Raw genomic sequence first — 26,620 nt, 5'->3', positions numbered from 1 at the left:
CTCTCTCTGCCTCTCCCCTGCTCGTGTGCGCATGCTCTCTCTCTCTCAAAATAAATAAATAAACATTTTAAAAAATAAATTAAAAAATAAGTACTGATAATGATGGGTTGTAACTTTTTGAGCAAAATAAGAATACATGAGTTCATGCAGATACAAAAAGAGAGACAGAAGAATTAATGATGAAATAAATATGGAAGAAAGAAAGGTCTATCCTATAATAGAATACCTACTGATAAATCTAGAAGGAATGATAGAATTTCTTAAATTACCATTTTGCAGTCATCATACCAATGACTGATTTAGGCACCGATGTAGGTTGCCCACCAATAGATGCTAAATCTAGTGAATAAGAGTTTGACAAGGAACAGGGTATAGACATGTTCTCAAACTATCCCTCCACAAATATTGATTAATTATTTATTAATGAACTTAATAGTAGAGAAACCTGGCAGACCCCATGTTAAGCAAGTAATAAAAGTTAAGTCACCAGCATTGGAACAAATCAACAGTATGTCTCCTTCTGGGATGCACTGAGAAAGCATAGTATGACTCTTACAGAATTTCTGCCCAAAATACAGAAATCATAAGGAAACCTCAGATAATACCATCACATGGGTGGTTAGGAGGACTTGGGAGGTGACGAGGTCATGAGGGTGGAGCTGTCATGTGATTAAAGGTCTTATAAGAGAGGCCCCAGAGAGCTCTGCCACATGAAGACACAGTGAGAAAACTCTATGAGGGGCGCCTGGATGGCTCAGTTGGTTAAGTGTCTGAATTCAGTGCAGGTCATGATCTCATGGTTTGTGAGTTCGAGCCCTGCATCGGGCTCTGTGCTGACAGCTCAAAGCCTGGAGCCTCCTTCAGATACTGTGTCCCTCTCTCTCTCTCTGCCTCTCCCCGACTAGTACTCTATCTCTCAAAGATAAATAAACATTAAAAAAAAAGAAGAAGAAAAAGAAAAGAAAACTCTATGAATGAGAGGTGAGTCCCCATTGGACATCAAAACTGCCAGCACCTAGATCTTAGATTTTCAGCCTCCAGAACCATGAGAAATAAATATTTGTTGTTTACAAGCCACACAGTGGATGATACTTTGCTAGAGCAGCCTGAATGGACTAAGATATCCATCCACCAGAACTCTCTCGTACACCCCACGTCTTGCCTTGTTGGCCCTTATCACCAGCGTGATTCTATTCATAGGTGGTGTTTGTTCCTGTGTCTGTTTCCCTTCTGAGATGTTGCACTCTCTGAGGGAAGAACAATTTCCATTTGCTCATCAAAATGGTGCTGGCCCAAGGCCTGGCAGGTAGCAGGGGCTTGGTATGCAGTTGTAGAATGAGCAGATGAATAGAAGACCTTTAGCAAACCTTGTTGAGTATCAGTGTCCCCATCTGTAAAATGGGACACTAATTCCCACCCAGAGTATCTCCCCTATGTGGCCGTCCTATGGAACATGACCTGTCCGTGAAAATAAGAGTGCTGACACACAGGGGAAACATGGACTCCACATCCTCCTCCATTAGAGAGTGAAGGTGAACTTGCCTGTTTATGGTCTCCTTAGAGCACAGGCTCCCATGGGGCCACCCTGAAAGGCAGGCCACAAACAGCCATGACCATGATATCTCTGACTAGGAACCAGCAAGCCTGTTATCCCAGAGCCTCAGGAGTCTGAGACCTTTGCCTGGGACTTGGGACACACTCAGATTATAGGAAGATAGCCTCGGTTTGGCCATAGAGGGGTATCAGGACTGACTGGTCAGTCTCAAGACATAATGTAGTTCATATCCACAGGGAGGGTTGAGCAGAACAAGTCACATAAAAGCATTGACCCAAGGAATCAGCAGACCTGGGCTAAAATCTTTACTCTATCATTGGTTACTAGGCAAAGTACCTAACCTCAATAGCCCTCAGGCTCCATATCTATTAAATGGAGATGACATTACCACACACTGCAAATTGTTGTTTTATTTTTTTAACTTTTTAAAAAATATTTTATTTGTTTTCAGAGAGAGACAGAACATGAACAGAGGAGGGACACACAAACACACACACACACACACACACACACACACACACACACACACAGAATCCGAGGCAGGCTCCAGGCTCTGAGCCATCAGCACAGAGCCTGACGTGGGGCTCGAACCCACAAACCGTGAGATCATGACCTGAGCCGAAGGCAGACGCTCCAGCGACTGAGCCACTCAGGCGCCCCACATATTATTGTTTCAAAGATGGAACCAAACAAAGCAGGTAAAATGCTTCCGCAGGGAACCAGCACATACACTCGGTGAAACTTACGTCCATAATTATGCAGAGTAACTAGGTATCCACCATTCAGAAACAGGGCCTCTCAGGAGTCCTAAGCAGAGCCATGTTCAAAAGTCAGCCCAAACCAAGAGAGGCAGGAGAACTACTCTTCATATGTCACAATACTCTGAATATTATTTTGATTTTCTGCATGCTTTGCTTTCTGTACTTTTTTCTTCACTTTATCAAAACAATGTCATAAAGTAAACAAACAAACAAACAAAAAAGCAGTCTCTGTGCTGCCATTAAAACCCTTACCTCAAATGCAGCACAGGATTTAATCGGGTAGAGGTAAAGGTTGGTGATGACACGTGGCCCAAGGCCCCCATCCAGGACTCCTGCTGCTTTCTCTGAAGGGGTCTGCTGGGTTCTGGTGGCCATCGGCAGAGGTGGGCACAAACCCACTGCAGCCACAGTGGTAGGCAAGTCGTTGGAAACCCCAGAGTCTGTGGGAGCATCTTTCCGAGGTGAGGAACTACATCTGTCCATGGTGGCAGGCACAGCGTCCTGAGCCTCGCTCTCTGATGGGGCTCCCACCTCCCCAGGGGTGGTCTGAGGAAGAGGCTGGCCATCACACTGGTGCAGTTGCATTGCTATGATGAACCTGAGAAAGGCCTGAGCATCCTCAAGTGTAGACATATATCCAAAAGAAATCCTCACAGATCCTGTAGGATGCCCATCTATGAGGTCCACATCGTCTCCACAGACGTGACCAGCCTAGAATAAAAGGGAAATAAGTCATTCAGAGTGACTCATTCCTCAGGGATAAATCAGAAATGGTTTTGTAGAAGAAAACTAACCCAGGAAAACAAAATGGCCAACACTAATATGTGCTGTGTGCCTGAGGCAGGGTTTCCTGAGGACAAGGACTCCCTTTCTAGAGTCTCACTTTGCTCAAGTATAAATTGGGGTCAATACCAATCTCAAGGGATCATTATAAAGTTTAAAAGAAATACGTCAGGGAAGGCATTTACCCAGAACCACACGCAATGCCAACCCACAGATCCCTCAAAAGATGGACCGAAGTTTCAGAAGCACTATGGGTCAGCTTCTTGGTCTACCCAGGGCTGTGGCAGGAGAAACACCTTCTGGCTGCTCCCTGGAGCCTCCCTCAGAACCAAAGGGAGGGTCATGTCCCTGATAGCTGCCCTTGACAACAAGGCCAGACAGACATGCTCCCTCTGGGAGTGACCAGACGAGGCCTATCCAAAGCCAAAGGCAGGCTGGGTGCTCCTACTGGGGAGGTGGAGAGAAAAGGCAAGAAGTCTCCAAGCCTCTCCAAGCTGGGCTGCCCAGGGTCGGTCATTGCTCTGCCCACCCACCTCCCTCAGTACTGAACCCAGGCCAGCCACCCAAGAGCTGGGGCCACAGTACTCTGCAGGATCAAATATTATATCTGGAACTGCATTTGTTTGTATTCCGGGACTTCCTCTCTCTTTTGAAATAAAATCCAGTTCGTGGTTGGTTGGGATCTAGTATATACAATATTTAATGACAACAAAAGAAACTCAAGTTAGAAACTACTCCAAACTAAATAAGAGTTCTTTGTCACTTGAACAATTCTTATCTTTGCCACTTGAACTATTCTTATGAAATGGTTCAAAATATTAGCTGTACCCTGAAGTGAAAAACCTCAGCCAGGAGGAGAGGCACGGATGAGAGGATTCTGGGAGATGCAGACTGGCCCCTGGAAGAGTTTGTCCCCTCGCCCAGCGATGAGCTAACTCTAGTGTGGAGATGTTCTGGTAGGACTGAACTAGGTAAGGGCCCTCTGCACATAGAAGCACATTCTTGCGTATGCTTGCCCCCTGTTAACACCCATATACTGCCTTTAAATTTTTGCCCTCAAAGCAAAATATGAATGCTACAGCGGTGCTATGTTTTCTTTTTTTGTTGACCCCTTTTCCTTCACAGATCCACAGGGTGGGCTCGGAGAAATGAGCCCAGCCCACAGAACCAGCCCTCACCCCAGCCATGAGACCAGTCTCCAGGGTGGCTGAAGATGCCACCACTGGGTCTTGCTGAGCACCATTACCAACCTCAAGATGCTTCCTGACCATCTCATCACTTATCCCCAGGTGCCTCTGGCAGGCCCCAGTGTTACAGAAGCAGCCAGTTCGCACATGGATGTTGTAAAGACTGGCCATCTTATCCACCTGTGGGGTCAATATGACACGAAACCAGTGTTAAGGATGTCGTTTTATTCTGATCACCTGCATCAGTATCTGGACCTCTTTCCTAACAAGAAAATGAAAATATGAGCTTGGAATTTTGCTCCCAAGTGCCATGATCTGTCATGGGTTTACTAAAATGTCACTGATAATTACAGTTTATCCAGATGGATTATAATGTATGCTTGATAAAACTGAAAATACAAAATTCAGGCCAAACTCCCAAGTTAGGAACTTATGTTTCAACAAATAGTACCATTAAAAATGAACAGAAGATTCGAATAAACATTTTTCCAAAGAGGACATACGAATGGCCAAGAGGTACATGAAAAGATGTTTAATATCACTAGTCATCTAGCAAATGCAAGTCAAAGGAACAATGAAATATTACTGCACACCTATTACAAAGAAAACAGAAATAACAAGTGTTAGAAACAATGTAGAGAAAGGGAACCCTCATGCTCTGTTGGTGAGAATGTAAATTGCCACAGCCTCTGTGGAAAACAGTATAAAGCCTCCTCAAAAAATTGAAAGTAGAACTACCCTGTGATCTAGCAATCCCTTGTGAGTATTTATCTGAAGAAAATGAAAATATTATCTTGAAAATATATGTGCACCCCATGTTCCTCGCAGCATTACTTAGAACATCTAAGACATGAAAACAACTTAAGTATCTATCAAAGGATGAAGAAAATTGGTATACAGTTACAATGGAATATTTTTCAGTCATAAAAAAAGAAAACAAGGAAATTTATCATTTGTGACAACATGGATGGACCTTGAGGACATGATGCTAAGAGAAATAAGTCAGACATAGACAGGGACATGAGTGGGGGATGGGCTAAGTGGGTGATAGGCATTAAGGAGGGCACATATGATGAGCACCAGGCATTATAGGTAAGTGATGAATCACTAAATTGTACTTCTGAAACCATTATTATAATATATGTTAACTAACTTGGATTTAAATTTTTTAAAAATCAGACACAACTTTAAAAAAAAGGCAAAGACAAATACTGTATGATATCACTTATAGGTGGAACCAAAAAAAAAAAATCAAACTCATCGATATGGAGAACAGACTGGTGGCTGTCAGAGGTGTGGGTGGGCAAAATGAGTAAAGGTGGTCAAAAGATACAAACTTCTAAACTTCTAGTTACAAGATAAATAAGTCCTAGGGATGTAATGTACAACATAGTGACTATAATTGACGATACTGTTATAATGTGTGTTTGAAAGTTGCTAAGAGAGTAAATCTTAAAAGTTGTCATCACAAGAAAAAAAATGTGTAATTATGTATGGTGATGGATGTTAACTGGTCGTACTGTAGTCATCATTTTACATTGTATACATATATCAAATAATTATGTTGTGCACCTAAAAGCAATACAATATTATACGTCAATTTTATCTCAATTTTGTTTCAATTTGACAGAGACAGTGCCAGTGTGCATGCAAGCAGAGGAGGGGCAGAGGGAGAAAGAGAGAGAGAATCCCAAGCAGGCTCCCTGCCCAGCATGGGAGCCTCCGATGTGAGGCTTGATCCCACGATCCTGGGATCATGACCTGAGCCAAAATCAAGAGTCAGACATTCAACCGACTGAGCCACGCAGGTGCCCCAATTTTATCTCAGTTTTTTAAAATAATAACTTAATTTTCTTAAACAGGGCCCACAGGCTCCCGTGAGATTCGCAGCCTGGATGTGGAGTGGCTCCTTGGCATCCTCTGCACAGGGTTGATCACAGAACAGTCCCCAGCTGAGCTACCCCTCGGAGCAGCCTTGTCGGGGTGCACAGCCTGGCCTACACACATTACTGTGTTGACACTGTGCATTATCAATTTGCTCTCCATCGAGTCCCTTACTCGGGGTTGAATCACAGAATTGCTGTTCAATCTATAAGTTCCAAGGCTCTTTCTTGTCTCCTGAAGACTCTGGGAGGTGATCTGCTTTCACTCAAGGCTCAAAGGCAGGGCTAGCATGAGGGATAGTTGCCGGGTTCCTCTGGCTATGAGTCGAGGGATCCTTTCTCCCAAGGGTCTAGGAGCCTGATGAGAGTCCTCAGCCTGGGTGACTTAGGCTAAACTCAAGGGAGTCACTTAACTGCATTTGGGAAAACAAACACGTCGTGCCCAGCTGGGAAAACCTTTGAAACTTTTCTCCCTGGGAATTCACAGTGTAGGGTGGCCAGAGGCAGCCAGGAGCAGTACGGTGCTCTCCACAGACCACAGGCCACCACACGACCAGCACATGCTCCCAGCCAGGCTGTGCACAGCAATGGTGCCTCCCACCCTGTTGAGACCATGGCTGTCTTCATTTTAGCTGTCTTCCCTGGACTGTCAGAGAAGAAGCCATTGTCTGGGTTGAACTGAGGGGGACTCAGGAAAACAACTCTGCTCCTTTACTCTGGGCAAGTAGCTCAGTGATGTGGAGGCCTGCAAATGAAATCCAGGTGTCCCCTGGCTCTCTGAGCTGAAACCTAGCAGCACCACTGGGTCTGGCCCACTCCATCTCCAGAGTCAGGTGGTCTCCATTCAACGGGCAGCTGCTAGGGAAGTCCCCTCATTGCCCCACCCCAACTCCTGCCAAACAGAATTAGAAGGCTCCAGTGGCCACGCCACCCCCACCCCACATTCACTGTTCCAGTTACCACTGCCGTGACACAAGCCACCAAACGTGGGGGGATAAAGTAGCAGCCATTTTATTGTGCTCACAGCTACAGTAGGTCAAGAATTCAGAAAGAGCACAGAGGAGTCACTTGACTCTGCTCCATGATTTCTCAAGTCCCAGCTGGGAAGTCTCTGAGGCTGGGAGTGACATTGTGTCTGGGGGTTGGGATCATCTGGAGACTTACTTATGCATGTGTGTGTCTGGTCCCCCAGCCAGGAAGGCTCAAAGCAGGACTGCCACCATCATGTCTGTGCTTGGCCTCTCCACATGGCATGGCTTCCTCACAACATGGCAGCCTCAGGATAGAACTTCTTACATGGTAACTTGGGGCCCAAAAGTGGATGTCCCGAGGAATAATGCTGATGTGGCATTGCTTTTTCCACCACACAGCGTCACCTTCTGTGGCACTTTACTGGTTATGAGAGAGTCACAAACCCATTGAGATTCAAGAAGAGAGAAGGCCCCCATCAAGAAGAGGATGTGGGTGCAAGAGGCTCTCTGGGCCACACCTACGCTTCCTCCTAATTCCCCATCATGAGGCAGTACCCTCTCACCTTGAGCCCTATGGGATCCCAGCCTGTGCCCAGCCAGGTGAAAGAGTTGGTTTCTGCAGCAGGATGAGCACTGCATCCTGGAAGGCAAGGAACCAGCCTGACCACAGTGCACACTGGAGCCTCCCCGCCCAGGAGCCTCTATGCTCACTGTTTATTGAGCACTTGCTTCATACCAGGGCTCCTTGCTCAGGCAGTATACACTATATCTCATTTAATCCTCATCAGCAACACTATCAGCGGGGTACTTAGTTATCCCCATTTCATGGAGACTTGGAGAGCTTACATTAACTTGCCCAAGCTCAGAGAGCCAAGCAAAAGGCAGTCAGAATCTGGACCCACATTCTTAACCACTGTGTAGAGTGACTTCCACAGTGGGGAGAATGAAATTAGGAGCCCTGGCTATCAAAAACAAGACCCTTGGAACACCTGGGTGGCTCAGTCAGTTAAACGTCTGACTTCGGCTCAGGTCATGATCTCACAGCTTGTGAGTACGAGCCCTGCATCAGGCTCTGTGCTAACAGCTCAGAGCCTGGAGCCTGCTTCAGATTTTGTGTCTCATTCTCTCTCTGCCCCTCCCCTGCTTGTGCTCTGTCTGTCTCTCTCTCTCTCTCTCTCTCTCTCTCTCTCTCTCTCAAAAATAAACATTAAAAAATTAAAAAAAAAAAAAAAAAAGAAAGAAAGCTCAATTATTTTACACATCCCGTGAAAAGAGAGCCAAACCCCACCATGACACGTTTGATCTTTCTAAAGGCCACCAAAGTCCCTGTGGAATTTCCACATGGTGAAGTGGCCCAGGAAAACCATGTTGGACTTTCCTGAGCCGGCACAGTTGGTCACACCTCAGCCACGGAATCCATTCATGATACGAGTCTCCTCTACAAACGCACAGAGGGAGAAACACATCCTGTGTGTGACCTCGGGGAACCAGAATCCTGGTAAAGTCAGCGGGGCACCCAGACAGGAAGCTCTCCCCGCCTAGGCTCTTCCTTCTCTTCAAGAAGTCTCTGGGACGATGAGGAATTCTTTCCCTGCTCCGCCTGCCACCGCACATGTCATGGTCACCTGCCTGCCCTCCTCCACACCTCGAGGGAAGTACAACTTATTTGGGTGCAAGAATGAAACTTACTTTACCCAGCACCCAGAATAACACATTTAAGAAGGCAAAACTTTTACCCTTGATGCATTTTCCACCCGCCCCCCGCCCACCACCACCAAAAGCATTCAAAATTGCCTGTTTCTTAGTGGCGTCAGGCTGCCAGCGTATAACTAAGGGGTGTCTGCACTGTAAACCCACCCAAGAGACAACCTGTGGTTGCAGAGGGTCCATTCCCAGATACGAGTAAGAATGAACACGTCCCCAGAAGAATATTTCTCAAGTGTGTTCCTCAGATAGTTTATGGCTATTGAGAAGGGCTGGAGGAATGATTCCTTGAGAAATTCTGCATTTAACAAAGGAGATAGGGAGTATGGCTTTCAGGGGAAGATGAGCACCTTCTTCCAAACTTATCTGACCATCGAACCTGCTCCTCACAGAGCTGCTCTGGGAACCCAGGCTCTGGGAACAGCCTTGCGCTCCCCATCCCCGCCAGTCTGGGACAACACATCTGGTGACCATCTATCGCCATGGCAGAGTGCTTGGTATGCCTCTGGACATTTTGATGGACTGAGCAGTGACCAGCTTACTCAGTTATGGCAAGGACCCAAGCAGTTCCCAAAACACAAACCACTATTTGCACTGTTTTCATGGGAAAAATAGATACAAAGGGTATTCTGCACAAACTATGTTATAACCGAACTACTAAATCTTTCCAACTCATAATATGCACGAACTATGGCAGAAACAAGGGCTTTTGTGGTACTAAGGACAGCACTTCTGCTTACCATAAAGAAAGAGTTCTGAATTCCAGGTTTGAATTCAGAGTTCTGAATTCAAAGACCTGGTGGTAGCAGGCCCATATAGTGTAATGCCATGATACCATCTGATGTATCCCTGGGACTACCATGCTGAATATACATGAAATGACCTCGGACGTGGTATTCTGTCTACACTGCTTTTCTGTCTACATTGTTTTAGGGTGTCTTCCCTTGCTGGCAAGCTGTCAGCTGTCACCTTCCAGTGCTATCAAGGACTCGGACCTTCTCTCTCCACGTCTGAAAATGACCATTTCTGGCTGAAAAAAGGAGAGCCGGTAAACTAAATAGCCACACCTGTTAGAACGGAGTGCCTATGAGAGTATAGAGCCTCTAAGGAAGCGCTGGGCCTCTCCAATCATGCACGGGCTGCCTTTCTCACAGCTACTGCAAGGACTCATAGACCTGGACTGCAAATGTCAGGGCTCCAAAAGGCTGCAGAGTTCCAGGGGAGAGAAATTCTGTTGTGAACAGGTGCTCAAGGTGACAAGAAAACCCACCTGGATATACATACAATGGAACACTACTCAGCAATGAAAAGGAACAAAATCTTGCCATTTGCAACTACATGGATGGAACTGGAGGGTATTATGCTAAGTGAAATAAATCAATCAGAAAAAGACGGATATCATGTGTTTTCACTCATAGGTAGAATTTGAGAAACTTAACAGAAGACCATAGGAGAAGGGAAGGAAAAATAAGTTACAGAGAAGGAGGCAAACCATAAGCGACTCTTAAATACAGAGAACTGAGGGTTGATGGGTGTGGGGGGTTGAGGGGTCAGGGGAAATGGGAGATGGACATTGAGGGGGGCACTTGTTGGGATGAGCACTGGGTGTTGTATGTAAGTGATGAAACACAGGAATCTACTCCCGAAGCCAAGATTACACTATATACACTGTAGGTTAGCTAACTTGTCAATAAATTATGAAGGGAAGGGAAGGGAAGGGAAGGGAAGGGAAGGGAAGGGAAGGGAAGGGAAGGGAAGGGAAGGGAAGGGAAGGGAAGGGAAGGGAAGGGAAGGGAAGGGAAGGGAAGGGAAGGGAAGGGAAGGAGAAAACCCACCTGGGAATAACCAATAATGTTCCCACTGTGGTCGAGAACATTAAAATTGATGACAGGACCCTGCACCTCTGGACTGCTGAATTCAGAGTCGCTGTAAATCCGCACCGCAGGGGCTCCATTGGGGTACCGGAGAGCACACAGGGCAGTGTAGGTGTACTGAGCCAAGGTAAAGGTGTGCTGCTTTATATTCTCCATTCCACCTCAAAAGCGATTGTGAAATGTCAGACAGAATCATGAACTTTCCACATAATTCACTCAGTCATTTTTAAGAACACAAGATCATTCTAACCGGCAAAGCTGGACCTCAGATTAACAATTGTAAGTATGGGTAAATATGGTGTGGTAGTGTCCATATGGTTAATGTGTAGGTCTGGGGGACTGAAAAACACCTTACTGTTGCTGTTTCCGTGGAATCTCCCATAGGAATTCCTGTCATCCTCTTTGTTTTCTTTCTTTAATAATGCCACTTAAGCATTCGGAGAATTTAGACCCTTGGGTTACAAATGGCAAAAAAGCACCACCTTATCTTTAAAAGTATCTCTTTTTTTTGCTGTATCTTTAACATTTGAATCATTTTTTGAGAGAGAGAGAGAGCTCAAAAGGGAGAGGGGTAGAGGGAGAGAGAGAGAGAATCTCAAGCAGGCTCCACCCTCAGCGCAGAGCCCAGCACGTGTTTCAAACCCACGACCCTGAGATCATGACCTGGGCCAAAATCAAGAGTCAGATGCTCCACCAACTGAACCACCCTGGCACCCTCAATGTGTAAGTCATTTCAATAGGATCCGGATCAATTAAGGATACATGTTACAGCATGGGTGAACCTTGAAAACATTATGTAAAAGAAGCCAGACACAATAGGACAAATATTGTATTATGCCTCTTAATTAAGTGCCTAGAAGAGGCAAATTCATAGAGACAGAAAGAATGGAGATTACTTGGGTCTGGGAAGGAGGGGAAATGGGGAGTTACTGTGTAGTGGGTTTCAGTTTGGGATGATGTAAAAGTCCCAGGGATGGTCAGCGGTAGATGGCTGCATAACAATGTAAACGTGCTTACTGCCACAGAAATGCACACTAAACTGGCTACAGTGATGCATTTTATGTTATGTGTACTTCACTACACATTTTTTCAAAGGAGCAATGAGGTAGGAACAATCAGGGGTTTGCCTTATTACGGACCAGGTATTGTCAGTCCGCTTTCCGAAGCACCCCTGGAGCTATCAGACCTGTATCTTGCTGTTCGGCCATCTATTAATATCTTTCTGGGGAAAGTGCTCATTTCTCAGTGCTTGTCTTTATTATCTCCTCTTTGTCCTGGATGCTGTCTGTTCACTTCCCTGTATTACCATCAGTGCCACCCTCCTCTCCCGTGAAGCCTGTCCGTTCCCTCCACGCCTGCCCCGTATTGGGCTCAGGCTGAGAACCTGCAAGGTCCCGTTACTGTGACAAAGGAGAGAAAGGAAGGACTGCCTAATCTTTAAGCCACACCCCTGGCTCACCACCACCCCGCCTCCATATGGAGGGTGCAAGCAGCACCACCCAGCTCTAGAAGCTCAGCCTCTGGAGGAGTGCCCAGGAGCATGACGGAGGGCGGGTGCCTGGCTCGTGAGGCAGAGGTTCTTCTAGTCCTATGTGTTTGTGTCAGGCCCCACACGATGGGGAGTGGCATCTGTGTGTGTGTCAGCCCACAGTGAGTGTCCCCCACCTGCCCAACACCCCAAATACTTGCCGGGACAGACAACGTGCATCACTACAAAGCCCAGCAGCAGAGACAGGGGCTCGGGGTTAGGCATTATTACGGCCTAGGCCAACCCTCCCAGTTACGAGGTCCCTGGCCCTGGAGAAGGCACTTAACTTCTCTGAGTGTTAGCTCTTCATCACACAGTCCCCCCCTGCCCCCTGAGACAGGAGGGAGGACCCAGCAAGGTAACAGCAGAATAAGGTCTCAGGATCTGTAACCATTCCCAGACCAGGGACCAAGGGTGGGTCTTCTGCTTCTGTGAAGCGACTAATCTCCTGATTTGGAACGTCTCTTACTGGTTAAAATGTTCTTTTAACTGACAAAAATTAAAACCAAAAAAATGTGGTGCAGTCTCTTGCTCTTGCCTCGGAAGTCATTCCGAAATTCTTTAGAATTAGCTTCAACTGCATTCGCTGTACAGCTGCCCTGTGCCAGCCCCTCGCACAGCCCCTGGGTCCTTATCTAAATCACACCCGTGCCGGGACACCCTCAAGGACACAGGCACCCTCAAGGACACAGGCAACGGGAGCAACTGGATAAAAGGATCCACTGACCTGTGAGGCGCTCTAGGGCATCAAACCCGTGTTTTAGTGCTATCACGTCAAGGAACGAGATGGTGCCATCTTCAAACCTGTAACAGTGAACAAAGCAAGCCGAAGCTTTCAATGGAAGGAAATATTGTGCTTTGTAGTTTAATATTCTAGGGAGAGGATTTGCTCAGAACCCTGTTACTGCAATCTTAATTTCCTTATAAAACTAATGTATTATGAATTAGCTATATGACTCAACAATTAATGAATTAACTATGAATTAACAATGATAATAAGAGGTGCCTGGGTGACTCAGTCAGTTCAGCGTCTAACTCTTGATTTCAGCTCAGATCATGATCTCACAGCCGTGAGTTCAAGCCCCACATCAGGCTCTGTGTTGACAGTGCAGAGGCTGCTTGGGATTCTCTCTCTCTCTCTCTCTCTCTCTCTCTCTCTATGTTCTCTCTCTCCCTCCACCCCTCCCCTGCTTGCACTCTTTGTCTCTCAAAATAAATATTAAAAACTTTAAAAAATAATAATGATAATGAATTAGTCAATAATGAATCAATTACTAACTGATTAATCACCAGTGAATTAATAATAATCTCTAATAATTAAACATTGTTAGCCAATAATGAATTAAGTTATCGATATATAGTAAATAATTATTCATTAACCAATAATCAATAGACTCTTGGAAAAAAGGAAGGGTTTGTTTGTTTGTTTCCATCAAAGGTTGTACATTCTTGGGTTATCAAACAATTAAGAACATGGTCGGGGTACATGTTCAAAACATATTTGGTTTGGGTATTAAATCTCTCGAGTTCTAGTCCTAAATCCACTAGAAAAAAATGAGACTTCTGGTGGTGAATAACCATTCCGCTTTCTAGGAATCTTGGTGCAGCACCTGCCGTGAGGCAACCCGCCCAGTCGAAGGCCAGAGGTCTGGTCCAGCTCAGCCCGCCCCCGTCCTGCCCGGTAGGCACTGCCCCACTTCTGGCCTCCACACATTCCTATTGGCTCCATAAAGTTTGAGTTGTCATTGTGATCTGCCTTTAATTTATGTGATGCTGTGCCTGTCATTCTCTTCCCGCTTGGTTATACTACTCACTACGTTATCACACCCAGATACAAAATGTCTTACAGCAGAGTTCCTGTTCCAGAATCCCCCAGCTATGGAGAAGTCCGAAATAAAAGAGACACCAAATAGCCCCACTGATGCCAACTCTATCTGGGCACTTCACCTATATGAGCTCTCAATAATCGTAGGCTTTCAGAGACCCACTTTATAGGGAAAACTAGGTGCAGAGATCAAGTCATACACCCCTGTCCCCACTGCTGCTGGCGCGTGGTGAAGCCAGGATTCACTCGCCAGCAATCCAGCTCTGGGGCCCACAGATCTGACCCGTGACTCTACCGGTAGGGACACGCCCCTATCCGCAGAACCCTGAGTCTCCACCTGGGTCTATGGGGGATCTGACCCCCTTCCCATCCAGGCTCCGGGTCTTCTCAGGCACCAGCAGGGTCACTAGCCCCCTGGCCCAATCCCATGGTATTCCCCGCTGTTGGACCCAGCAGAACCCTGGGTCAGCTGTCATTTTCATCCTCTCACGCATTCGACCTCATGGGTCCCAGCCATCACCCTGTGGCCTGCCCCGCACCCCGTGCCCCGCAGCCTGAGGAAGATGCATACACCAGCAAACCCCGGGCAGAGGCCTCTGCCACTTGCAGGCAAGTAGCTCCCTGCCCCCAAACTTCCCTTTGTCACTCACAGGGCTCACAGAGCCTGCTCACAGCACCCCACATGTCTGGTGGCTTCTGAATTAACTAATTCTTCTTGCCAACCAGCCACCAAGCTGAGCAGACTCCAGCTGCTGAAAACCAGCTGTGCCATCAACATGCATGCACACTTGTTCCAGAAGATGCCATCTTTTTAAAAGACCGCTTTGATAAACTGCGGCACCTCTTGCCTGTGCTCTGGGGAAAGGCCCGGTGGCGACCCTCCTTACCCTCCTGAGAGCCCTTCACGGCCTCCGCTTGCAGCCCTTGTCCTCTCACAGCTCTGGACAAGCCCACACACGGGGGCCCAGTTCACTGAGCTGCCTGGGGCACCCTCCAGCCGACCTCTTCCTCCGTTCCTGCCTCCAAACCCCCTAACCCTGGTGGCCGAGCCCAGTCCCTTGCATGATGCTAATAGGGGACACATGCCAGACCCCTGCCTGGCTGAACTCCAGCCAGCCATCCCCGTGGCGAGTTACCTTTCAGCCACCGACTGTCTTGGGATATAGAAGTCTTCTCCTGCAAGGTACGCAGCGGCCGTGCCTCCTCCAAAGTAGGTTTTCCTCAGCAGAGGAGCCACACGATTATTCACCAGCAGAGCGCCCAGGCCAGTGGGGAATCCAAAGATCTTATAGAAGGAGAGGGGGACAAAGTCGGCCTGGTGAACCGACAGGTCCAAAGGCGAGGTGCTCACGTAGGAGGCTGCGTCAAGCAACACGAACCACTTCCCAGGCACGCTCACGGGGCACATCCGCCCGGCCTTGACCTCTCCTATCCAGGACAGGGGGTATCTGGTTCCGGAAAAGTTACTCTGAGCAGGGTAACAAAAGAGGTGCAGGAGCTGGCAGTCAGGGTCACTGGCAGCAGTGCCCCGTGTCTCCGCCGCGCACACGTCCTCCGGCCTGACTGCGATGGAAGTGACGTTCATGGCCGTGGTGACCTTCCTCATGCCCACCACGGACGTGTGGCTGTCGGTGAGGTAACAGAACCGACTCCCGTTGCTCTCTGGGCCCGGGGACACCCACGGGAAGGCCTCTGCCACCAGTTTAAGAGCAGCCGTGCTCCCTGCCGTGAAAATCACGCTGTAGTCCTCTGTGGAGGTGTGGAAGTGCTCCAAAATCCTGGAAGAAGCACAGTATCATGCCAACTCCTTGGTCTCACTAGTGTTAAATGTCCAGTGGTAGCTGCGTTTCTACTGAATGTGACATCTCTCTACCTTCACATCTAGAAGACCCACACCGGCTTGGCCACCCTCGCGGAGTTAGGGCAGGGGCCAAGCGGGCCACAGGAAGAGCTGACGAGCAGGTTCAAACTGGCAAAAGCACCTCCCGCCTCCCAAGTCCGCACCCTCCTAGGACAAGGCAAAAACCCACGATTATCGTAATCCCAGGACACACTCTCATCCCGGTCGGCTCTCTGTCTCCGCCACGGCAAGTGGTAGGTCACCAACTTGTTTCACAGCACTTTTCATACGTGGCAGCCCAGCACCACTTTCCAGTTGGAAATGACTTGAAATTATAGGAATTGAAGGAACATTAGGCACCCCCCGGAAATTACTTATGAAAACTAATTATTCACCTGTGGAAAAACATAAAGAGCTGTCCGAGGCACGCATACTCGTAAAAAGGTTGGGTGGGCTGGGGATGAGTAAAACAAGGCGCCTAATGAAATGCGAAAGGAAAGCCCAGACTGAATGTTTTTCTTCTCTCTGAAGGTGAGACTTGGGAAGTGGTCGCTCCTTGTCGTTCTGGCCCCCGGGCACCCTGGCACCGGCCCGAAGCCACCTGAGACGGCCGTGAGCACCTCAGGGCCACCCACCTGCGCTTTGGCTCCGCCTTGCTCCGCACCCACTGTCTCTCACCTTCCCGTCCTCTGCCCCTGATGTTCATCATTGTGCACGTGACCATTTAGCTGACCGTGATCTTCCCAAAACCAGCTCAGAACCTTTGTGGGAGGCGGTAAGTGGTAGGAAAGCAGCCCAGCCACCTGGGGGCGCCCGCTCGGGCTGGCACCTTTGCCACTCACCTGTAGCGCACGTGCTCCACAGTGTCATGGGTGAGCTTGCTGCTGATGTTCTGGCTGTGAGGGTTACCTGGCAGGTTACAGAGAAAGGCCATCAGGCCACTACTTGTGTCTCTCTTCTTGTGTTCCTCCCAATCCTCTCCCTCAGTTTCTCAAAGAGTTAAGCATACCACCACTGTCTGACCCAGCGATGCCCCCCCATACACTCAAGGGAGGTGAAAACATACATCCACACGAAGAGTCATGCGCAGAAATGCTCACAGGCAGGTTTGTTGGCAAAGCCAAATCCTGGGGACAACATGAATGTCCATCATGAGCAGACAGCAGATAGCTGATGAGCAGATAGGCAAAATGTGATCTATCCACACAATGGGAAAGTAGTCACAATAAAAAGGAACCCACTGGCTAGGTCATGAATGAACCACAAAAACATGTTCACTGAAAGATACCAGACACAAGGCGTCACACAGTATACGATTCCATTTATATGAAATGTCCAGCAAAGGCAACTGTACAGAAAGAGATTCAGAAAGTAATGGATTTAGTGGTTGCCTGGGACTGAGGGGGCAACAGGGATTAACTATAAATAGGCATCAGAGATCTTAGTGGGGGAATGAAAATGTTCTAAGTGATTTATAATGATAGTTGCACCACTTGGTAAAGTTACTAAAAATCGCTAAATTGTACATTTGAAATAGATGAATTTTATGATATGTAAAATATAATTCAATTTTTTTTAAACCAACCAACCAACCTCCGCCCCCAACTAGTAAAGCAAGATGGGATCGGGGAAGAACATTCTGGAGCTGGAAGTCAGCTCTCAGGCAGACAGACCAATGCAAGAACCTTTTCTACAAGTTCCCTGACAGGTGGTTCTGATAATTAACTCCAGGGATCCAAGCACACAACCTCAGGAGGCTGCCCTTTCTCCCCGCCCCCTGCCGCCCACCCTGCCCCCAACCATGAGACAGAGCCATGAATGCCACTTAATCTAAGTTCCCATCTGTTGCCCTGCATTCACACCCCTGCTACCGGCATCATTCCCGCAGAAACACATCTATCTCCTCCAAATATGTGAAAGGGACCATCACATCTCCCCTTAGCCCATTCTCAAGGCTAGAGTCTCTCCTAATTTCTTTTTTTTAAGATTTGCTTAAATGTTTATTTATTTTGAGAGACAGAGAGAGAGCAAGAAGGAGAGGGACAGAGAGAGAGAGAGAGAGAGAGAGAGAATCCCAAGCAGGTGTCATGCTGACAGTGCAGAGTCCCACATGGGACTTGATCTCATGAACCATGAGATAATGACCTGAGCTGAAATCAAGAGTTGGATGCTTAAATGACTGAGCCACCCAGGCGCCCCAAGTCTCCTAATTTCACTTGTCAATTTCTAGTTCTCCTCCCCTCCTTGGATGCCCCATGAGTGTGACCCATAGTATCATTACCTCCTCAAAACATGGCCCCCAGACGAGGACACAGACCTCTCAAGGGGCCGGATGTGCAGGGGTGAGGCACAAGCATTTCTCAGGAGCAGGACCACAAGACCACATTAACACAGTCTTGACCTTTTTTGCTTTAGGGTTCGTTTGTTTGTTTTCTCATATATACTGTCGGGTCACACTGGATTTCTGGTCATTGAAGCCACCAATGCTCCTTTTCCATAGGCACTAGTAACCCAGGGACATGGTACTTACCCTTGCTTCCTCTCGCCACCCTGGTTTTTAGCTCAGCACCATCAGCACTACCTACAGTCTACAGATCGTCACCTCTCGGCACCTTTCCCACAGCTAGGACAATCGCAAAAGTTAAAGAAGACTTGTGGGTCTCTTTGCAAATCATGGAGTAAAATCAAGATAAGGTCCCTCAGTGACATCTCCCCTACAAACGACTCCCCAGATTTAAATATCTGCTGACTGCCCAGGACCTTAGTGTGGCATGATAGGATTGTCATGAACTGAGGCAGTCGGCTAAGGGATAAGGGCTTGTGCTCTGGAGCCCATTGGCCTGAGAGCCACTCCCCCAGCTCCAGCGCTTTCTGACTGTATGGCCTCTGGTTAGCTGCCTCCCTTCCCTGAGGCCCACTTTCCTCACCTGTAAAACAGGAGTGATGACAGAACCTGTACCCTCATTTGGCTGGAGAATGGAGGGAGAGAGAAGAGATCAAGCATTTGGAACAGTGCCTGAAGTGTATAGTGAGTGTTCAGGAGAGGGTGCTTGCTGCTATTACCATTAACAGCTAGAGCTGTTTTTAGTTCAAGCTCCCTTTCCACACTTATCTCCTCATCACATGGTGCTGCTGATTAATGTCCTCCAGGACTGCCAATTGTTTTCAGAATAAACATCAAACTCTGCAGAGCACCTACAATGCCCCTACCTACCTCTCCATTCAGGTCTCCCCCACCCTCCTCCCCTCCTCTGTGCTCCGGGGCTAATTCCTTAAACCACTAAAGGATCTTGGTTCATGCTACTACCTCTGTCTGGAATACCCTTCTCCTCGTGCCCAAGTGAATCCCTGCTCATCCTCCAGTCACCCCTCTCCTAAGGCAGCTTTCTCTGACACTCACACTGCCAGCCCTGTCACTCGGCAACCACAGACCCCGTGGTATCATGGGCCTTTTGTTCACAGCCCTTCAGATAGTTGGTCATTTACATTTATTTGGAGCTCACTTGATTAAGGTCCTGTCTTGACCAGATCACAGTCCACGAAGGCAGGGCCTGTGCTTCCTCTGTTTTCATTGTCGCACCGTGCCCCCCACAGCAAAGTGGCTCAACACACATTTCTGGAGTGAAAGAATAAATGAATGTCCTTCCCATCACCCCACCCTCTGCACAGGGTCATCCTGTCAAACACAGCAGCTTTGTATTTCTGTGCCCTTCTGACACTGACCCCTTCTTCTGGAAGTAAACCTGTGTCCCTGAGCCAATCCTTCCTATCCTGGCCGCACATGTATCATAGGGACGGACCTGAGTGCTTGCTTGACACCCTTCTCCCATGGGGTCTATTCAGCACTGTCCTAAATAAATCTGATATTTATTAAGCAGAGATAGATCAGCTGAATGTTGTTGGCTACTATTCATATAAAAGTCGGTTTGGGTGTGTTTTTCTTTACCATAAACATTTTCCATGAGATCATTAGTGAAGCTTGTGAGCTGACTCTGGGGGAACAATGTGGCTCCTGCATGGTCAAGGTAGACGGTTCCTGAAAGAAAACACAGAATCGAGCTGGGGTTATTTTCCAGAGGTATTCCACTCATTTTACCTAGATGTGATTTGTGTGAGCTTGAGCAGTGGGCACCACCAGGCCACTGATTTCTCCAAGCCTCTTGATATGAGCTTCTTAATCCAAGGCATGGGCAATGCAAGATTGCACTTTCAATACTGAATGACCTTTAGAGCCCCAAGCAAGCCTTCCTGATTAACCAGCTCTTTTATGAACCTGGAACAGCATCCCACACAGAGGAGGAGCCCAACAGACATTTGTGATTAATGACAGTAAAGCAATTTCACTTTATGACTCACTTCCTATCTGGGATTTCCTTGCCTCTTCCCTGGTGGGCGAGCCCTGATTATGCTTTCCCACAGTGAATTCTATATCCTTCAACCCTAGAACAGCTTGGAGAGCTTTGGAGATGACCAGGAATGTAAATGTGCTTTCTAGCTTCTCTCATAAACAGAGACAGGCAAATTTAGATGAGAGTGAGCTACGAAGGTTTTCCCATCAGATGAGGGAGACCAGATGGCTGGATAACTCACCATGTGTGCAAGGGTACTGGAACATGGGCCAGCTGGTACATGGCTATGGATAGGAGGCTCCAGTGATACAACTTCTTAAGGCACAGCAATTTGGCAATATCGTCCACACTTTATTTATTTTTTTTTTTAATTTTTTTTTCAACGTTTATTTATTTTTGGGACAGAGAGAGACAGAGCATGAACGGGGGAGGGGCAGAGAGAGAGGGAGACACAGAATCGGAAACAGGCTCCAGGCTCTGAGCCATCAGCCCAGAGCCCGACGCAGGGCTCGAACTCACGGACTGCGAGATCATGACCTGGCTGAAGTCGGACGCTTAACCGACTGCGCCACCCAGGCGCCCCTATCGTCCACACTTTAAAATGCAAACCCTCTTTGACCTAGCAACTCCTCTTTTAGGAAAATACCTATGATTTGTGAACTGGCCTGCACACAAGGACATTTAGTGCAGCATTGTCTGCAATAGCAAGAGATTGGAAATGACTTAAATGTCCACGAACATGTGTTTAAAATAAAGAATTCTTACACCTCCAACTAGTACTTTATAAGTAGACATGGAGCAAACTCTGAGGTGCATTTTTCAAGAATACACAATGTGAATAGATTCATTCCTTCTTTCATTCACTTAAAAGGGTTTTGTTGTTGTTTTATGCAAAATAGATTTTTTGGTTTCTTCTTTTTTTAATGTTTATTTACTTTTGAGAGAGAAAGAGAGAGTGCAGGGGGTGGGGGAAGGGCAGGGAGAGAGGAAGAAAGAAGATCTGAAGAAGGCTCCACACTGTCAACAAAGAGCCCACAGAGTGGGGCTCAAACTCATGAACTGTGAGATCATGACCTGAGCAGAAGTCAGATACTTAACAGAGTAAGCCAGCCAGGTGCCCTTTTTGGTTTCTTTTATAACATCTTTTTTGAGATATAATTCCCATACCATAAAATTCACCCTTTTAATGGTACACTTAGCAGATTCATAAACCATCACCACTATCTAATTTTAGAACATTTTCATTCATCCCAAAAAGAGAGCACATACTCATTACCAATCACTCCCCAATCCACTCAGCCCTAGCCCCTGGCAACTGCTAATCGAACTTCTGTCTCTACAGATTTGCCTATTCTGGGCATTTGATATAAATGGAAGCATGCAAAAGTGGCCTTTCGTGTCTGGCTTCTTTCATTTAGCATAATACTTTTAAGATGCATCTGTATTTTCAAGGTACATAATATATTAATTGCATTCCTTTTTAGGACTGAATAGTATTCCATCGTATGGATGTACCACATTTTGTTTATCCACTCATCCAATGATAAACATGTGGGCTGCTTTCATTTTTTGACTATTATAAACAATGCTACCATGACTATGTGCAAGATTTGTGGGGACATCTGTTTTCTCCCATTTGGTGGGTTGTTCTTTCTTATTGGTATCCATGGAGGCATAAAAGTATTTAATTTTGATGAAGTCCAATTTGTCTATTTTTGTTGTTATTGTTGCTTGTGATTTTAGTGTCGTAAGAAACCATTGCCTAATCCAAGGTCCTGATGATTTTTGCTTATGCTTTCTTCGAAGAGTTTTATATTTTTAGCTCTTTCGCCCATTTTTAGTTCATTTTTTAATACAGTGTGAAGTAGGGGTCCGCCTTCATTCTTTTGCATGCCAGCTACCCCAACACTATTTGTTGAAGAGACTACTCTTTCCTCTACTGAATAGTCCTGGCCTTCTGTTAAAAAGCAACTGACCATAGACATATGGGTTTATTTCTGGACTCACAATTCTACTTCATCAGTCCACACATCTATTTTTGTACCAGTTGTACGAAATTGTACCACCAAAGTTGTACCACATTGTTTTGATTATTGTAACTTTATATACATTTTACTTATTTTACTTTTATGGGAAATGTGAGTCCTTCAACTTTGTTCTCTTTCAAGGTCGGTTTGGCTATTCTGGGTCCCTTGCATTTCTGTAAGAATTTTAGAACCAATTTATCAATTGCTGCAAAAAAGTACCTGGGACTTTGATCAGAATGTCAATCAGTCTATAGGTCAGTTTGGGGAATATTGTCATCTTAACAATATTTAGTCTTCAAATTCATGAATACAGGATGCCTTTCCATTTATTTAGGTCTTCCTTTATTTCCTTGGATGACATTTTGTAGTTTTCAGTATATAAATCTTCTACTTCCTTTGATAAGTTTATTCCTTATGTATTTTGTTCTTTTTGACGCTTTCCTTTATTTCATTTTCACAGCTTTTCTTGCTAGCATCTGGATATCAAGTTGATGTTTGTGTATTGAGCTTGTATCCTATAACCTTACTGAACTTGTTTTTTAGTTCTAACAGTTTTATATATGGATTCTTTAGGTTTTTCCACATACAAGATTGTGTCATCAGCCAATGGAGATGTTTCACTTCTTCCCTTGCAATCTGGATGCCTTTTATTTCATTTTCTTGCCTAACTGTCCTGGTTAGAACCTTGATGACAATGTTGAGTAGAAATGGTGAGTCCAGACATCCTTGTCTTATTCCTGCTCTTAGGGGTAAAGCTGTCAGTGTTTTACTATTAAGTATGATATTAGCTGTGGGTTTTTTGTAGACAGCCTTTATGAGGTCATTTGATTTCCTAGTTTATTGTATTTTGATGTTCAAGATATGTTTATTGAGTACTGACCATGTGCCAGGCACTGTTCTAAGTGGAAGAGACACAAAAGTAGACAAAAGAGAGAAGCTGGTATGATAGTGACAGAGAAAGACAAACAAATGTAAACTATGTCAGATAATGAATGTTACGGCTCAACTGTGTAATTAAAAAAAAAGTACACACTTACAAAAATATAGACCACAAGTCAAAAGGCACACCAGACACGAGTAGCAGGAGCTGACCCTGGGGCCGTCACCATGGCCGCAGCTGGAGTGAGCGGGACTCCCTGGGCATTCTTTACCCTCCTTTGGCACCTTCTGAGTGCTGTGTAAATGTACTACCTAGTCCAAAAATTTAGTGTTAGAATAATGGTCTCTTTAACCAAAAATTCAGAAATACAAATGCACCACACCAAAAGAAAGGCCTTGGTCCGCCCAGCCATCAGGGACATGCTCATGTGAAGCCACAGTACACATGTGAAACCTGAGGGGCTCCCAGGGAGCACCACATGCCTTACCCACAGCCTTCTGCAGGGCCAGGAAGCCATTTGGGAGAAGGCTGCTTTGGCCTTTGGTCCAGTAGTTAATTTTGCAAAACAAGGCAGCCATGTTAGATCAGCTAGAGATCAGATCTTAGATGCAATCGGCCAGCACAGTGGTTAACAGTGCAGAATTCAAGTCAACCAACCTGACTGAATCCTCCTCCACCACTAGCCATCCTGGGTCCCTGTTCCTTCATCTGCAAATGGGATGAGGGTTAAATGAGTGGGTATAACAGAGCCCAGTTTAGTGCCTGGCACACAGTGACGCTCTAAGACTTGGCTATTATTAGAAGGAGGCAAATGACCCCAAAACCCATTGGTATTGGGTCTTCAAGAAAGGAAATTCCAGGGTCTCTTCTAGATCATGCTCTTTAAGTTCTCAGTTCCACACAGGGTGAGTGCCCATGCAGCAGCACCCTAAGGCTTCAAGAACCACTTGAACCACATCTGAAAACCCAATACTCTCCCTTCACCAAGACAAGGGAATCCCCCTCCAACTGGTTAGGCAAAATATTTCAGCACTTAAAGATTAAGCATGTAATTATCTAGAGCTACCACTTAACCAGATAAACTCTCAAGCCTGCCCAAAAACTCTGAGGGGAAGGAGGAAGGGGAAAAGAACAGGAGGTGAAGGTTACATTATTTTGCTTTGTTTTGTTTGTTTTTCCCTGCCCTAGGAGAGAAAGCAAGTGGATATGTTCTAAGACTTCCAACCGTGGGAGGGATGGGTTTAATCCACAAAAGTCTACTTCAACCCTATAGTGTAGAGGAAATGGTAGGAACTTGCACTAGATAGCCGGTAGAGAAAGAAATAATACGATAAGATAGATGTTATAGGGGCTCTGAGGGGCAGCCTGGGATCTGGCTACCACATTTAAATTTTACATTTACGTAAACGTTCTCTGAAGGACACAAGGAAAACAAGTAGGAGCCCAGAACATACCTCTGCTTTCCCAAGGTAGCGTTGAGGGGAGAGGTCAGCCAGTGATGGGTGTGAGGGATCAGAGCTGGAGGGATTAGGGGATTAAGCAGGTGTGGTGCTGAAATAATTATGGACTGCGAGAAAACAGCCTCTGAGACTTACTTCAAAAGAATGGGGAGCCTCCTTCTCTCCCTCCACACCTGTGGGTGTTTGTTGTATCAGTCTATTTCTACGGGTAGAAATTTCCACAGTAAAACGTTTCAGAGACAGCAAGTGGAAGCGGAAGGGTGAGATGCTGTCTCCTCCAGGTGAATGTGTCACTGGCAAGAATGGCAAGGTAGTAGAGAGGCCACCAGAAGGTCCCCCGTCTCCCTCCCGGGCTTCCCTACTGAAGTACAGACAGGGGACACACAAGGAGGAGGCCACAGCCCTCAAAGCTCCCAAACAGAAAACATTGTCACTATCTCAAACATGAGGAAATAAAAGAGCTGCGATCAGCTACCCTATTACTGAAACGTTAAGTCACAGCGGCCGCTGTTGTGCCGCAAGCAAGGGAGCAGTCACCAGTTGCTAATTGCGACAGAATAAATACACCTCAAATCCTGGCGCCACGACCATGCCCACTTAACCTGCGGTCCCTCCCTGCTCAACCAGCACGCAGTCCTAAGGCTCGAGGAAGACCTTCACGCAAGGTTCCCGACCCGGTGCGGGAGCCCTCCTGCCCGGCTGTGACGTCTTGGCAAGGCCACAGGGCCACATCGAGCTCGTTTAAAAGTTAACCAGCCTGTTCCGCCTTGCGGGTATCAAAAGGATGATGTGATCGCGATCGATACTCGTGTCCTGGCTCGTGTTACAGGCACGATATTCGTGTTACAGGCTCGCCCTGTATGTACTTAAAGCTCAAACTTCACGGTTTGCTAATTCCAGACGCCCAGCGAGCTAGAGTTCGAAGGCATTGTTCTGATGGCACGAATGAGAAAAATGGGCTTCGAAAATAAAGCTGCTTATGAGCTTAGTGTCCGTAGCCTCTCGGCCCCAAGCGCACACGCCCCCAGACTCGCGGTCCCCACCCGGAGCACTGGCCGCCCGCCGCCCACGCACTGCACCTGTCCGCAGGCGAGCACCTGAATAGTCATGGCCGCTGCACATTCCTGCATTTTGCAACGCTGGCTCCAGCTGGACCTTTAGAGCCGGGAGTGTCGCGGCGGGCGAGGGCAAAAGAACTCCTAAGCGTGGTCCGCGGAGAGGGAGCACAGGTGAGAAAGGAGTAGGCTAGTCCTGCACCACGGGGAAGTCTAAGGAGCTAGGGTAGCAAGAAGCCTTGGGCTGCAGGTGGGACCTCAGGAACGCGCGGACGTGTTCCTCCGGGTCTTTCGATCCAAAATACATCCCAAATGAGGTGACGCTGCTCCCACCTAAAGCAAAAGCTCCTTCCACGCCAGTGCCAGAAAACGCGTGCCCGCCACGGCCTCCCTGCCCACCCCGCACAGGTGTCCCGGCTGGCCTCACCTGCCAGGCGGCCGAATTCGCGCTCGCGCATGTCTCGCAGGCTGCGCGGCCCATAGCCGTAGGCGAGCGGCTGCGGGCTCGAGTCGCGGAACCGCGCGAAGGCCAGCAGCTCGGCCCCCCGCGGCGCCGCCCCGCCGGCCATGACCCAGGCCCGCCAGCCCGTGCCGTAGCGGCCGCCGGGCCGGGGGGAAATGCCGAGGCCGGCCCGTCCGACTCCGCCCCCGCCGCGCCCCGGCCGCGCCTCCCCGCCCTCCAGGGGCACCTGGTCCGCTGCCCAGGGTGGCGCCTCTCCCGGCGGCCCGGCCTCCCAGGGGAGCTGACTCACAGGGTTGCAGTTCTTTCCGGCCCTTTTCCCACCTGGGGCGGGGTAAGGAAGTGCCCGCTTTCATTGTCTCTTTAAACAGCTTCCCAGTGGAGCCCAGGGAGATGCCCCCAAAGACCCTTGGAACACGAAACTCTCGTTTATCTATGGTCCTACGAAAAGGCTAGTGGCAGAAGTAACGCATTGCTT

General features: G+C 47.4%; 1 protein-coding gene across 7 annotated transcripts in view; it reads right to left on the bottom strand.

Moving 5' to 3' along the window:
- MOCOS (molybdenum cofactor sulfurase) overlaps nucleotides 1–26,305 on the bottom strand; it is a 57,162-nt gene extending 30,857 nt beyond the window's left edge. For 3 of the 7 annotated variants that reach the window (XM_053206682.1, XM_053206685.1, XM_053206687.1), the window contains exons 1-9: nucleotides 26,110–26,290; nucleotides 23,825–23,875; nucleotides 23,325–23,478; nucleotides 16,754–16,820; nucleotides 15,208–15,849; nucleotides 12,974–13,050; nucleotides 10,680–10,879; nucleotides 4,350–4,466; nucleotides 2,569–3,027 (exon numbers count right to left, since the gene is read on the bottom strand). In XM_053206682.1, the coding sequence (XP_053062657.1) occupies nucleotides 2,569–3,027; nucleotides 4,350–4,466; nucleotides 10,680–10,879; nucleotides 12,974–13,050; nucleotides 15,208–15,849; nucleotides 16,754–16,820; nucleotides 23,325–23,478; nucleotides 23,825–23,875; nucleotides 26,110–26,163 (1,821 nt within the window). In that variant the 5' untranslated portion in view covers nucleotides 26,164–26,290. Of the gene's footprint in view, nucleotides 1–2,568; nucleotides 3,028–4,349; nucleotides 4,467–10,679; nucleotides 10,880–12,973; nucleotides 13,051–15,207; nucleotides 15,850–16,753; nucleotides 16,821–19,857; nucleotides 19,948–23,324; nucleotides 23,479–23,824; nucleotides 23,876–26,109 lie in introns of those variants that run through there. The other 4 variants (XM_053206684.1, XM_027068786.2, XM_053206683.1 and 1 more) reach the window with 4 other exon arrangements.
- Between the last annotated feature and the right edge of the window lie 315 nt (nucleotides 26,306–26,620).

The sequence above is a fragment of the Acinonyx jubatus genome, chromosome D3 (assembly GCF_027475565.1).
Source record: "Acinonyx jubatus isolate Ajub_Pintada_27869175 chromosome D3, VMU_Ajub_asm_v1.0, whole genome shotgun sequence".
Lineage (NCBI taxonomy): Eukaryota > Metazoa > Chordata > Mammalia > Carnivora > Felidae > Acinonyx > Acinonyx jubatus.
This window is presented reverse-complemented; position numbering and strand designations above follow the sequence as displayed.